This window comes from Oenanthe melanoleuca, chromosome 3 (genome assembly GCF_029582105.1).
Source record: "Oenanthe melanoleuca isolate GR-GAL-2019-014 chromosome 3, OMel1.0, whole genome shotgun sequence".
Lineage (NCBI taxonomy): Eukaryota > Metazoa > Chordata > Aves > Passeriformes > Muscicapidae > Oenanthe > Oenanthe melanoleuca.
This window is the reverse complement of record NC_079336.1, coordinates 104122352-104135465: the sequence shown is the minus strand read 5'-3', so window position 1 is coordinate 104135465 and position 13114 is coordinate 104122352. Positions and strand designations below refer to the sequence as shown.

Here is a 13114-nt window from a genome sequence, read left to right as displayed (position 1 = left end):
TGAATAGCCCCTCTCACAGCTGAGCTATTTCTAGATGCCCTTTTGCCTTTTGATGCACTTCAGACAGGAGGAACAGTGTGGTTGTTCTGAGAAGTCCAGCTAAGAGGTTTTCCCTGGAGCAGGACAACTTTCTGCATTCACAGCACAAACACCCAAGCAGAAAGAGACAGATCTTTTTAGTGTGGTGTTTTCCTAGTGCCATACCAAGCTAAGACTCTAGAACAGCATAAACTTTTCCCTAGATGACTCTAGGGGAAAAACAGGAAAAAAATCTGTATTTTGTATATAATGCTGTTAATATATTTGTTGGTGACAAGCAGAGCTCCTTCTGGAAGTCAAAAAGCCACATTCTTAGAGGATTTCCTCCTGCCCCCTTTGGTCCCCTATAATTCTCCCTTGAGGTGGAGGTCAGAGGGTGCAGGCTAAAGAAATGCTTCTTGTTAAAGCTTTACAATTCACCCCCTGCCAACATGAAGAGCTCCTGAGGACTGCAATTCCCAACACAGTCCTGAACAACAGCAGAGTTGTAGTCCCAAACAGAACCCCTCCATTTCCTTAACCATTTTGGGAGAAGCCTGCCCTGCCTTCTGAGTGAGGGACCAGCACAACTTCCCTTCTCTGCAAACACACTGCAGCTCTTTTGGCTTGGATCCCACCCACAGTAACACACAACATCTTTTTTTATTTTCTGTGCAGTTCATTAAGTCCCTAACTGTGATCCTGGCTCTGACTGACAGCAATTGATTGAAATTTTTCTTTTTAACCACAAGCTAAGTCTGAATGAAATAGGTGGCAGGGAAGTGTTTGATGTTCAGAAAGCTTCCAGGGTATCAGATGGCTTCAAAGAAGTGCATGCAAAGAAAAGCAGGATGAGAGGTCCCATGAAAAACTTAGAGCACACAGAGTAAATAATTTCAAAGACTGTGTAAACAGGGGACCAATTTAAAATCTGAAAACAGTGATTACAACTCCCCCAGTCTGCCTGATAACCTTACAATTAATTGGCCTGGAAGACTCTTATTTAGAAAACCAGTACAGAAAAACAGGAGGAAAAGCACCTATTAGACTGGCTTTTACTATATCTTCTTTCATTAAAGATTTGGTGTCTGTATGTGTCTCCAGTGTTTCAGGCAGCAGAGATTTAATTGATGCAATCCCTAGTACTGTGCAAGAGACCAGCATCAAAACACAACTTTTTTACCATTAAGAGATTATTCTGAACATTTAAGAAAATTAATTTGCTCAAACACCAACTATTTACTCTCTTTGAATTACCTTAAATATTTTTTTCTCCCATTCAGCTGTACCAACTTAAGAGGAGATAAACAGAAACCTGCCTCAAGTATCCTCTTTCACCAGACAGAGGATTATATAAATAAGATTCATCCAAGACAAAAGGTTCATCCTGACCACACAAATAGTCAGACAGCAGCACAAGTGTCCTAGAGGGAGCACAGCTACATACAAAAGTGCAGAGGAAAAAGCAATGTGTGGATTTGGAAATGCAAGATAACAAGGACACACACTGACACAAACTTGGGCAACCTGCAAGGCAGATGGAGTAGAAGACCTGAGAGAGGCTAACTCTGTACAAAACAGCTGATATGGCATCTGGAACCTCATATTGAATACAAAACCTTTCAGAAAACAGGATACAAATGCCAGGGACTGTGATTTCTCTGAGCAATCCTGAGGATGATCCAAATTTGTTCCTGAGGCTTTTCTTCCTTCCTGCCTTAATGGCTATGCAGGTCCTCACCCACAGCTGGGCTGCTGGTAGATTATGAACCTTGGCAACCACTCTGATGGGCATTTCATTACATTTCTTCATCTCATTTTCAGCTGTAGCCTTGTTTTTTTTTGGTTTTTTTTGTTGTTGTTTTTTGTTTTTTTTTGATACCAAGATGATAACATGTTCAGATGAGATATCACTGCCCCCTTAAGAGTTAGCCAGAGCTGCTCTCATCCATGCCTGGACACCTTGGATGTGAATGCAACCTAAATAACTCTCAGCTACACTATCTAATTGCCATGTTGTCACACACATGATGATATTGTTCTCTCCTCCCCTCCATAAAGCTGCAACTCGAATTTACACAGTATTTCAAGGCTATTGCTTCCCTTCCTCAGTGTGTAGAACAACTACAGACACAAACATATAAGAGATTTTGAATCCCATTCCTTTCTCCCCAGTCCATTTTGAACTGAAATACAATCTCTGTGGCACCCATCATTTCTCCAGAGCCAGCCAACAATATGTAATAGTGGAACAAGTAACTGCTTTAAGTACATCTAATTTGAGATTTATTACTCAAGACCACTTCCTCATTGTGCTGGCTTTCTGACACACTTTGACTATTTGTGAACTGGGTTATTTTTCCCCACCATATGCTACTCCATCATTTCCTGTGCTCAGTTCCACTGTAGCTGCCAGCTACATTCCTGACCTCTCTTCCATTGCAACAAAGGCAGAAGCTCCCTTCTGGTATTGGAGTGGATGCTGATGAGGTTATATTCACAGTCTCTGATCAATTCTTATCATACATCTCTGTCCTTTTCTAGTGGTTGCAACACTGCCTATTGTAGTATCATTTGTAAATGTAATTAATGAGGTGTTTATGTACTCTTCAAAAATCATTAGGATGTTAAATTAAACTGCATTTAGTGGTGCACCCTGAGTCACCCTGCATGCTTTGGTCCAGCTCAGTACACTGCCATTCATCATCACTCTCTATTCATGATGCCTCCAGCAATTCTAACTCCTTTGACACAATTCACGTTCAAAATACTTCCAATTGTGTGGGGCTTTTTCCTCTTTTTGCAGTAATTTCTAGACTTGTCCTTTCTGTTTTGAAGGTAACAGATCTGTGCTGTTACAATCTAATGTCTTCTTGCTTCCTTCTCAGTTATTACAATCACTAGTGCACCAATGCTCTCTGCTTTAGTTAATTTTAACATTCTGCAACTTGCTAGCACCAATAGCTATTTATTTATGTGTCATTAACATATGGCTTTTCCTCCTTTTATTCATTATCTACTTTAAAATTCCTTGTTTTTCCCTGTCACATACTTATTTCACCTTCTTGTTAAAGAGGCAATCTGAAAGGCCATCCATGGGCACAGCTGATTTTCTCTTCCTTATTTTGCACAGATAACCTTTTTTTCCCTCCCAATTTTTGTCTGTCTTCTTTGTACTGCAAATATTTCTGTTGCCATAACCCAATCTACACTCAAATGTTGTCTATTTGAGTCAATTTGAGTCCTTTTCTCCATCTATCATGTCTCTGCATGCCTCAGAAACCTAAAGATAATTTTAATTCACTTTCTTTCCCTTCCCTCTACACTTACAGTACTGGATCTTGTGAAACCCACTTACACATTGCATTCTTTTCCTTCAGACTCACTACTGCTCCCTAACTGAATGAATTATACATTTTACTTTTCTCCAGGTTTGATTTGTTCATTAGGACAGACACACAGCCTTCATTTCTCAAGGCATCACAGAAATCACTGAACTTGGGGCTTTGCAGAACAGCCCATGATTTGTCATATGGCCTTTAAAATCCATATTGCTTGCTAAGCTTCTAAATGCTGCTATGAATGAATGGCTCTTGGCTCCTGTTCAGTTTGTGCAGCTGTGTTCTGCAAGTCTGGGTGCTCAGTATTTTTTATGTCAAACAGGTGCACAGTCAACAACTCTTAACCAGCAAGGAAGTAACCTGAGGATGATTTCTCCTGTGGTTATCTTTTCTCATTAAAACATCAGGCCAGTTTTCATGAAATATCAGCCTAGTTTCTATGAGTACAATCCCTTTTTGATTATTCCATGTTAAACACCATGCTACCACCTAGAATGTCCTAAAAATTACAGACTCCCTCCAGATACAAGCATTACCTACATTGACCAATGCCAACTAAAGTTTTTCCTTTGTAATTTCAATACTCTTTTTACACCCTTTCATAATCAATATTCTATTTTCTTTTTCCCACATGGTATCAGGAACTTTATTCACACTAACCTGAATGCCCCAAATTGGACAGAGCAGGCAGAAACAAGGATGGATGTAGGAGCAAAGCCCTTACTGGCTCTAGTGAGAATCACAGCAGGACAAAAACATCCTTTGGTGTTTAAACAACACCATAGCAGTTCAAAACATGCCAACCACCCAAGGTTGTTTTCAGCTCTAATTTTTATGCTTAGAATTGAAAAAAAAAAAAAAAACAAACCCAAACCCACCAAAGAAAACAAACCCCACAATGGTTAGTATTATGGCAAAATAAGGGATTGCTGGGCACCATTTTGAGAAGCAAAGAGAGGATGTCATGAGCACAAAAAGTGTTGAAGAGCAGAGCTCTTTTTCCAAAAAGAAGTAAGTGATATTCATCAGGTCTGACTCTGAAGGGCACATCTAACTTCAGTTCAAAGCCCTACAAGCTGTCCTGCTCCTGTCCTCAAAAAGCTTTATTTTCCATTTATGATATTTCAGTGTTAATAGCTTCCCTTTACTAAATATTACATCCTCATATAACACCATTAGTTCAGCTTACATTTTCTAAAATTGTGTGTATGTTTGCATCCTAAGTTGCCAAACATAGGTGCTATCATACAATCAGCCAAAATGACCCCAAAAGTGTGAAGTCAGGCTCAGAACACAAATTCTTTCTCAAACCTACCAGGAACTAACCTATGCTGATGTGAAGATTTAAGCTGCAATCATGTCAGCTACAGAATTAAAGCTCCAGAGGTCGAGTGGAAAAAACTCCTTTTCTCTGTGGCCTTTGAAAATTTGGCACTTTTGAGGTACAACACTGTATTATGTATGTTAAGTTCAGTGAACTTTATAGTTTGATTAAATATCACATAATAGGTTATTTTATTATTTATTTTTTTGAGAGGGTGCTAAAACCAGTGACAATAGACCAATACTCTTATTTATAGGAAGAAATATTAATGGGTAGAATAAGCAACAAATGAATCACTTCTTAGCTATTTAGGAGGCTATACTGCATGCAGTGGCTTCCTGACCAGTGGCTTCTTAGGGTTTTTAAAATAAATAATACAGTATAAGGATGAGCCATGGGACCAGCTTCCTCCCTTCTCTAATGAGACAGATGCTTGTACTCCTACTACCAGGCACACTTTCCCTAACCCCTAAAATAAGCTTAGCCCTTTCATCTGACAATTGTTTTGGCCAAATCACGTTTAATTTTTTGGGTTTTCATAGCACCAAGAAATGTAAGGCAAGAAATATATCTGGAAGCTTACAATCATAATTATTCTACATCAAGGAAAGTAAGATCCAAACTAGAAAAAGCAAGAATGTGTTCTCCCACAATACTTACAATTGATCTGATGTTGTTTTCTTTTGCCAGTTTCAGAGAGGACTTATAGCAACTTGCTAAGTTTTCTTTATGAGTGTCAGTGAGGTGGCCTCTTGCAATTGGCCCAACAGTATGGATCACATCTGCAGTGAACAAAAAAAAGAAGATAAAGAAACATTAAAGATGCTACTGTTATTGCACTTCAATCCAATCTGGTATTATAGCTACATACAAAGGTAGGAATAACAATGGAAGCAAAAGTATTTAACTGGAAAACACATCATAATCTACATGTGCAATAATTAAATATAAATCAGTAAAGGTTAAATTTTGAAGAATTTTGACTAAAGGAGAAAGATACAGTGAATGCTTGTTACATGTGTACTGCAATGCACACACATGAGAGATGAAATGTTTGCACAAATCCTCTAAATCCTAAGGGCTCTACAACTGTAAACAGTGTAGAACTTTGAAACAGTTGTTCTCACTCCTCAAAGTCCACTCACTGGGAAAGCTCACAACACAGAACCTCAGCACATTGCTGGTGATACACAGGCCATCTTTGTTTTTCCTCAGCAACCATTTGAAAAGAAGAGAAATTGAGGTTTAGGAATGTGTTGGTTATTCAGAAAACATGCTTTCCTCTCACGTCAGACCAGATGGAGATGCCATGCAATAAAACAAAATATTCTGTTTGAAGAAATTTATAACGAGCAAGAAGAGAAAGCACAGTCATCTTAAGTAGGATGCCTTTGGACTCATCAAAATCAGATGCTGCAATCAATCAAAGTCTCTAAAGTGCTGTAAGAAAAATGAATTCAAGAGCCTGGAGTAAAAAAGTGTTGAAAAGAAATCTATAAATTAAAAGGTACCATATTTTTTTTTTTATCTCACCCTTTCCTATTTCCCCAATTCTTATGAAGTACATTTACTTTTTACACATCATTCCTCTATAGCATATGTGAGCATAATAAAATGAGTTATGGTGGCAGATTTTTTTTTTTTGCCTTTCTTTATAATTTCCTACAATGTATAGCAGAAACCAACAGTGTCACTATTTTTTTTTTTTTCAGTGTTGCACAAACAGGGATTAGGCCAACACTTTAAACTGCAGTGCTGCTAGTCCCCTTTTAGGTTGTGTTTCTGACCCATGTGGGTCAGGTTTCCAAGCAACATCTGCAGTTGCTGCACTCCAGAATATTTTAATTTATTCACAAATCCTGCAGAATTAACACCATTATTCTTTGTCCAAGCTGGTTTTGATGATTTCCATCCAACATATGACAAAGCATAAGAGAAAATGGACAAACTAACATTAAATTGTACACTGTCTCTTTTTAAACTCCAGCATCATCCATCAAATCCTGCTCTTTGCTATTTAAAAAGTGGTTTTTATGTTGAGCCATAATGTTCTGAAAAATTCAAAATCTTTTCTATACATTAGCCACAAAGAATTGATAAATAAGGAAATAAAAGCACATCTGATTCCCAGTGCCCAGAAACACTGAGGAATCCACTGTGATGGAAACTGAAACCTCTAAGAGCTAAATTTTCCAACTGCTACAGAAAACCCCCCTCCTGTGAAGTAAATAAAAGGTTGAGAACTCTTCTTTCCATTTTGATCACAGTGATTTTCTCCAGTTGCAGGAACAAGATGGACAGATTGGATAATTTCTGCTGAATGTCACAGCTGCCAGACACCAGCTCCAGAGAACCCTCCCTACAACTGAGCCATCAAGCAGGTGCTGAGCCTTTATCCACTGACAACCAGGAGGACACCAAAACAACCTGTGAGCTCAGAAAAGAGTTGTACTCTCACATGGGGTTTTAGCTACTATCACAAACTGAGAACTATTAAGAAAGGACTTGGAAAAAAGGAAAGAGCTAGTTTAAAATTTGCTTTTGTGTGCAGAGATAAGGTTGTGTGAGTACTTCCATTATCAAATACTGTAATTTCTGTTTATGACTATAGCAGTTTCCTGGAGGTTAAAACTTTCCAAGGAACATTTCTACTTGGAAGTGCTGGCAACTTCAGAGAAAGGGAAAAAAAAAAAAAAAAAACAGCAAAACTTCTTGACTTTTTCCCCTTGTTTTTTATTTTATGACAGGTGAGCTTCAATTACTGAGCCAGAGACATGATTTAACAGATTTAACAGTGGACTTGGCAGCCTGGGTTACTGGATGGACTCAATGACCTTAGAGGTCTTTTCCAACCTAAACGATTCTAGGATTCTACAGGGAAAGGAATGCACTCATGAATCTCATCTCAATTTCCCTCTACATTTACAGACACCAAGATCAGAGTTATCACGAAGAATTTCAAATTCACAATACCCAGCAGCCAACAAGCAAATAAAGGAACAACTATAAAATCAACTTTAAAAGAATGTGTAAAGGATGATTAAATAAAGAAAAGAATCATAAAAACATTTCCCTCTTCTGGTTAAGGCTGAGTTTCTTGCATTTCAATGTGCAGCTCCTTGAAAGCTGAAGTATAATGGCTTAAATTATTCATTGATTACTTAAAGGCAAAAAAGGAGTTTTGGGGAACACAACAAATATGAAACTCAGGGTCTTTCTGTATAAAACTCCCACAGTATAATTTCTAGATGCATTTCACTCACTAAATCTTTAGCTCCATTCCTTTAGTCTTTCATTATTAAACACTAATTTTAAGCCTCTGCTCTAAAAAATGCAAAATGTTTTTGTCATCTTTTTTTTTCAGAACTTCCCAATTTAGCATTTTCATAACAACAGCAATCCTGCATTGCTGCACCAGCCACTTTATGTAAATAAGTAACCTGTAGTGCAGTTATTAGCTTTTATGTTTAAATTTATGAATTGAATAGGCTCTGGCCAACCCAATCTAATGGGAGGCATCCTATGGCAGGGGCATTGGAATTAGATGATGTTTAAGGTCACCTCCAATTCCATGATTCTACGAACTGGTTTATAAAATATCACAACTATTGTAATTGTTTACAGCATATTATTGGCAAAGAAATGCTTTTCTTAGGCACATTGTTATTCTGAAACACATGATAAAGATTTTATTAGCAAAGCAGCATTACTAATATGCCAGTGCTTTATGGTCAGCAGACAAATAGGGAAGTAATAATTTTATTGTTGTACATATCAATAAAATCAGTGCATACACACATTTCCTAAAGTACATGTTATTCTGCTCAATCTATTCCAAAATACCTTAAAGTTTGCAGGTGGGCAAAACCCTGTGAGATTATACAGGCATAAAGGAAACAAACCAGAAAACAAACCAGCTCTTCCCCTTCCTTCAGCCCATGCAGTTACTACCTGAGGACCAGACTTCACAGGCTGAAGCAGCACCATTTATTTTTAATGCACCAACAAAGACTGTCAAACTTCAAGCTTGTCTGTCACAATGAAGTTTCCTTTCTGCTCACATATTATCCCCTGCAGAGAGCTGAAGGATGGAGGAGTAGGGGAGGTCTACAGACATTTGTCCACAGGAAATTCGGGGCAGAACTGCTGCCCTGCTGTTCTGGCCACCCACTAGAGGACCAGCCTCAATTGTAAACATCCAGCACTGCTGGCAGGGACAAGCACGGATGTGCAAGCCCTAGGGCACCTTCCACACCCAGCCAGAGCAAGGATCCACCCTGGGGAAGAGCATGGGCTTTCTGAAGGAAAACACAACATGAAAGGATTAACACAGGATGGACACACAGGAATGAGTTTCACCAGAGAAGGAAAACTGACTGAAGCAGCAAGGCAGGTGGAGCACCAGTCATGACCATGCTCTGAAGGTACACTGGCATGAAACAGAAGAACTTTTAAGTTGGAGGAAATGCAGAGAAACTCAAAATATATTGACTGGCCTGAAAAGCTTGCTCCTGTTTGCTCTTGTAGCATCTGCACCCTTTGGGGTCCGAGCACTTCTCAGTGAAGTGGAACAGGTGAAAGGGATGCAAACATTTCCCAAAAACCAAAACATGGGGTTTTTGATCTTCAAAACCAAGTGAACAGGTCAAAAAAGGGAACAGTCATCACTCAGAGAATGCCACACAAACCATTTGTAGCATTTTAACTTTTATGTCAAAAGAAGCTGCCAGCACTGCTGTGAAGTTGCTGATTTACTGTGGTCAGTCTTCCAGCCAAGTGCACTGATAGGAAACTTCATTAAAAAGAAAGCTGCAATCCAAGGGTCCATAAATCACTTTGTGTACACAGAGCAGAGATGTTTGCTTACATTTTTAATAGTACATTGAGGTGGAGAGCCCCCAAGGAAGGTATATCCTTATCTGGCATTCAGGCCACAACAATGGATCAAACTGCTTTTAATGCTAATGAAGCTGTTGGTTTAAAACAGTGTTTATAAGGAAAGGAGATATTTCAGAAATCAAACTACAACTGCTGTAGAGTACAAACTTTATGTATAAAAAGGCCAATGAGGCTTGTTTTCTCAGGTCTTTTTCTTAAAAAAGTCATTCTCACCCAAGTTTTTAACTGTACTGCTATGGAGAAAGGGCAGAGCAGCATGGGCAAGGATGAAACGTGACTTCCAGTTGAGAAGGGTGAAGAGAAGTGCCTGTGCTTCAAAAACCAACCTGGAGGGCTGATGTAAATTACTGACAATGTAATTTACTCTTCCCTTGTCCTTTGAAAAGGTGACACTAGATGGCAAAAATATTAGCACAGTGAGCTTTTCCCAACAACTAAAAAAGTACAACTAAGTTTCTCTCACTCCTTTTACAGATGTGAGTGTGGTGCATTCACACTGTTAATGAACCACAGCCAGAATCAATTACATATTTCTCTCATTCACCCCATTTACACATTCATAGCCATAATTGGCCCATCCAGCCAACTGCATAATGAAGCTGTACTCTGTCAATCACAGTGGGAACCACATGAATTTCAAGAAGGAAGGTACTGCACTGCATTCGCCATCAAATTAAAAAAAAAACACCCAAACTTGTAAAAATTCAGAGAATTAAGGGCTCCATTTGTAAATATTATCAGTTGATTTACACAATAAGCACCCACCACATTGGTGCTGAAAAGGAATAGCTGGGGTTCAGTTGGTGGCAAATGGAATTACCTCTAGAAAAACATATTTACTGGCTATCCTTATTTTTCAGGCATGTGAGCAGCCTATTGCTTTGCTATACAAATTGCTCAGCTTTTTCATTTTCTATTTCTAGCTACATGCACTTGCACATAAAAAGTGCATTTTCAGTGTGCAAGAAACAACTGTTAATTTTAAGTTCAGCTGAAATGAATCCCACAGGGCCACAGTCTAATTGTGATTAATCTACAAAAGTAGATTAGCAGAGCTGAATATTATAAATGTAAGACATATTTTATAAATCATTGAAGGCTGTGTGTGACTACAAACAATACAACTCCTAATTTCAAAAGCATTTCTCTGCTTTGTATAGGTACATATTCTGTTTATGAGCAGTTAAAGAGTCAGTCTCAGGTCTTCAGGCTTGGGAATAAGTGCTGCTCAATCTGAACTTTGTACCTTTTATAACTGTCTTCAGTGATTAATTAGCTGTTTTGGGTGAACACAAAAAAAATGTTTCATTAGCTGCAAATGCTACGATATCTAGAAGTCATTGGTGTAAAATATTCAAGCCATTTTTCACTTAAATGGCATTGTCTGCCAAGGAAAGGTAAAGAATACATTTATTGTAAATTATTAACCAGCATCCCTCGTTGTGGGTTAGATGTATATCCTAACCACAAGGCAGCACAGACAGTCAGAAAACAATATTCCCAAAGGGAGAGGAGAGGGATTTGCTGAGTCTGAGAGAGCCTTTGGGGAGGCACACAAGTTTGCACTCAATAGCCTGCATTTAGCAGAGAGCGAGCGCGCAGCATCGCTGGGAAGCTGCAAAACACAGAGGGCTTGTTTGCAATGGTCACACCACTGCCTCGACAGCAGGCCAGAGAATTCAGCCACACCAAAGCCCAAGCCTTTCTGGCACTCATGCTTGTCATAAAATACAAGGCCCAAGCATGTCTGTGTGATCCCAGAGCAGCTCCCCTCCCAGCAGCGAGCTCACGGCATCGCTCCGCCATCAGCGCCTCGCCATTAATGTCAGAAACAAAAGTAGGCTCTGTTCAGGCAGGAGGAGCAAGTGGTGCAATTAAGAGACACTATACTGTATCCCAAAGTAAGAGGTTTTACAAAGCAATTTAGTGCCACGATGACAGATGTCAAAGCAGCAGCTAGACAGACGGCCTCACAACTTCCATGGAAATAATTGCCTACGTGTAAAGCTAAAAGGCGACAGCTCTACTTGGGATATTCAGAGTGTGACACGAATGAACATGAAATGAACATGACAAGACTGAGCATGAAGTTATGACAGTCACAACTTGTTATTCCTGGCTTCTTTTTTAATCTCTGCTGGTAGAATTCGCAGCAGAAATGCTCAAATCTTATCCTTGTTCCCTACCTTCCTACCCAAATAAATACCTTAATATACCTAGGAAAAACAGAAGAGATGAAATTGTGCTGCATCCAGCAGATTTCATCCTACACACACTAGAGGAAACCTCATTTTGCTGCAGCAGCAGAGGAGCTCAGCCAAGCACTCACTCCTCATTGAGTGGCTCATGAAAACAAACACCAAGTGATCCCCTTGACCCAAGCAATGCTCTCCACCTTTCACTATTATTCTTTGCAAGTGGAGGGGCTATAGACAAAAATGCCCTGACTGTATTTTGTTTATACACAGGAAAGCATGAGCCACAAAGATTCGCTGTTTTTTACTATATTGAATAGCAAAAGATGTTCGTGAGCGAGCTTGGGTTTAAATCATTTCATAAGGCTTTTCAACACTCAAAAATAAACTTGCTTGCCCTAAACTGAGAGTATTTCTTCTTCAGACACTAAGTCAGAGTTTCAGTCTACCATTCCATAAAAATTTTACACCAAAATCCACAACCTGGTGAAAGGTATAAAACCAGCCAGGAAAATTCAAGGGATATTTAATCCCATTTGATTCTTGATTCAGTAGAGAATCTTGCAAATATTATCCAAAAAAACATGCAACCAAATCAAGTAATAAAAATGCAAATGGGGATTAAGTTAAGTTCACTTCTAGTTTTGGAATTGGATTAATTACAGAAATCAGAAATGAGTGAATTTATGTTCTCAGTTTCTCAAAGCATGGACCCCTTGTCACAACTTCATCTCTTCCCAGTGTCCAGCCTTGTTCTGTTGAAGTGAATTTACTTATCTCTGCTGGAGTATTGCACAATTAAAGCATAAATATACCCTTTAGGATATGAGGAGAAAACAGAAAAACAAGCAAAACAAAATAAAACAAAAATCCCAAAACAAAACAGAAATAAACCAGAAAACTCAACCATCCACCAAAAAAATCCAAAAAAACCCTCACTCAGCCTGACTATAAAACATAGTACCAGATTACTTTTATCTAAAAACTATTAATACACAGAATTAAATTTCTTTCCTCTGAGTGCTGAACAGTGCTATAGAGTGCTCTGATAATTTAACAAGCCATAGCAAAAGCTCTTTATTTCCTATTTTAAGGATTTTTTCCCATGCAAATTCTGTTTTGGTAACTTCCAGCATTTCATATTAAAATGCTCTTTATTATTTACTATAAGTTCTTTGTAGGATGTTGAAACAAAGGAAGACATCCAAGAAACAAAGAAAACAATCCAATGTTGTGTTTACCATGGCCATAGAACATCTTAAATACAAGCAGATCCCCAAATACTCTGCCAATACTTCAAGGCTTTCTTTCACTCATGAAACTATTGAATTACTCAA

General features: G+C 38.6%; 1 protein-coding gene across 9 annotated transcripts in view; it reads right to left on the bottom strand.

The window, feature by feature from the left end:
- Nucleotides 1-13114, bottom strand: part of MACROD2 (mono-ADP ribosylhydrolase 2) — an 841709-nt gene that overhangs the window by 346231 nt on the left and 482364 nt on the right. For all 9 annotated transcript variants that reach the window (XM_056486344.1, XM_056486346.1, XM_056486345.1 and 6 more), the window contains exon 6: nt 5344-5465. In XM_056486344.1, coding sequence (XP_056342319.1) covers nt 5344-5465 — 122 coding nt within the window. The remainder of the gene's footprint in view (nt 1-5343; nt 5466-13114) is intronic.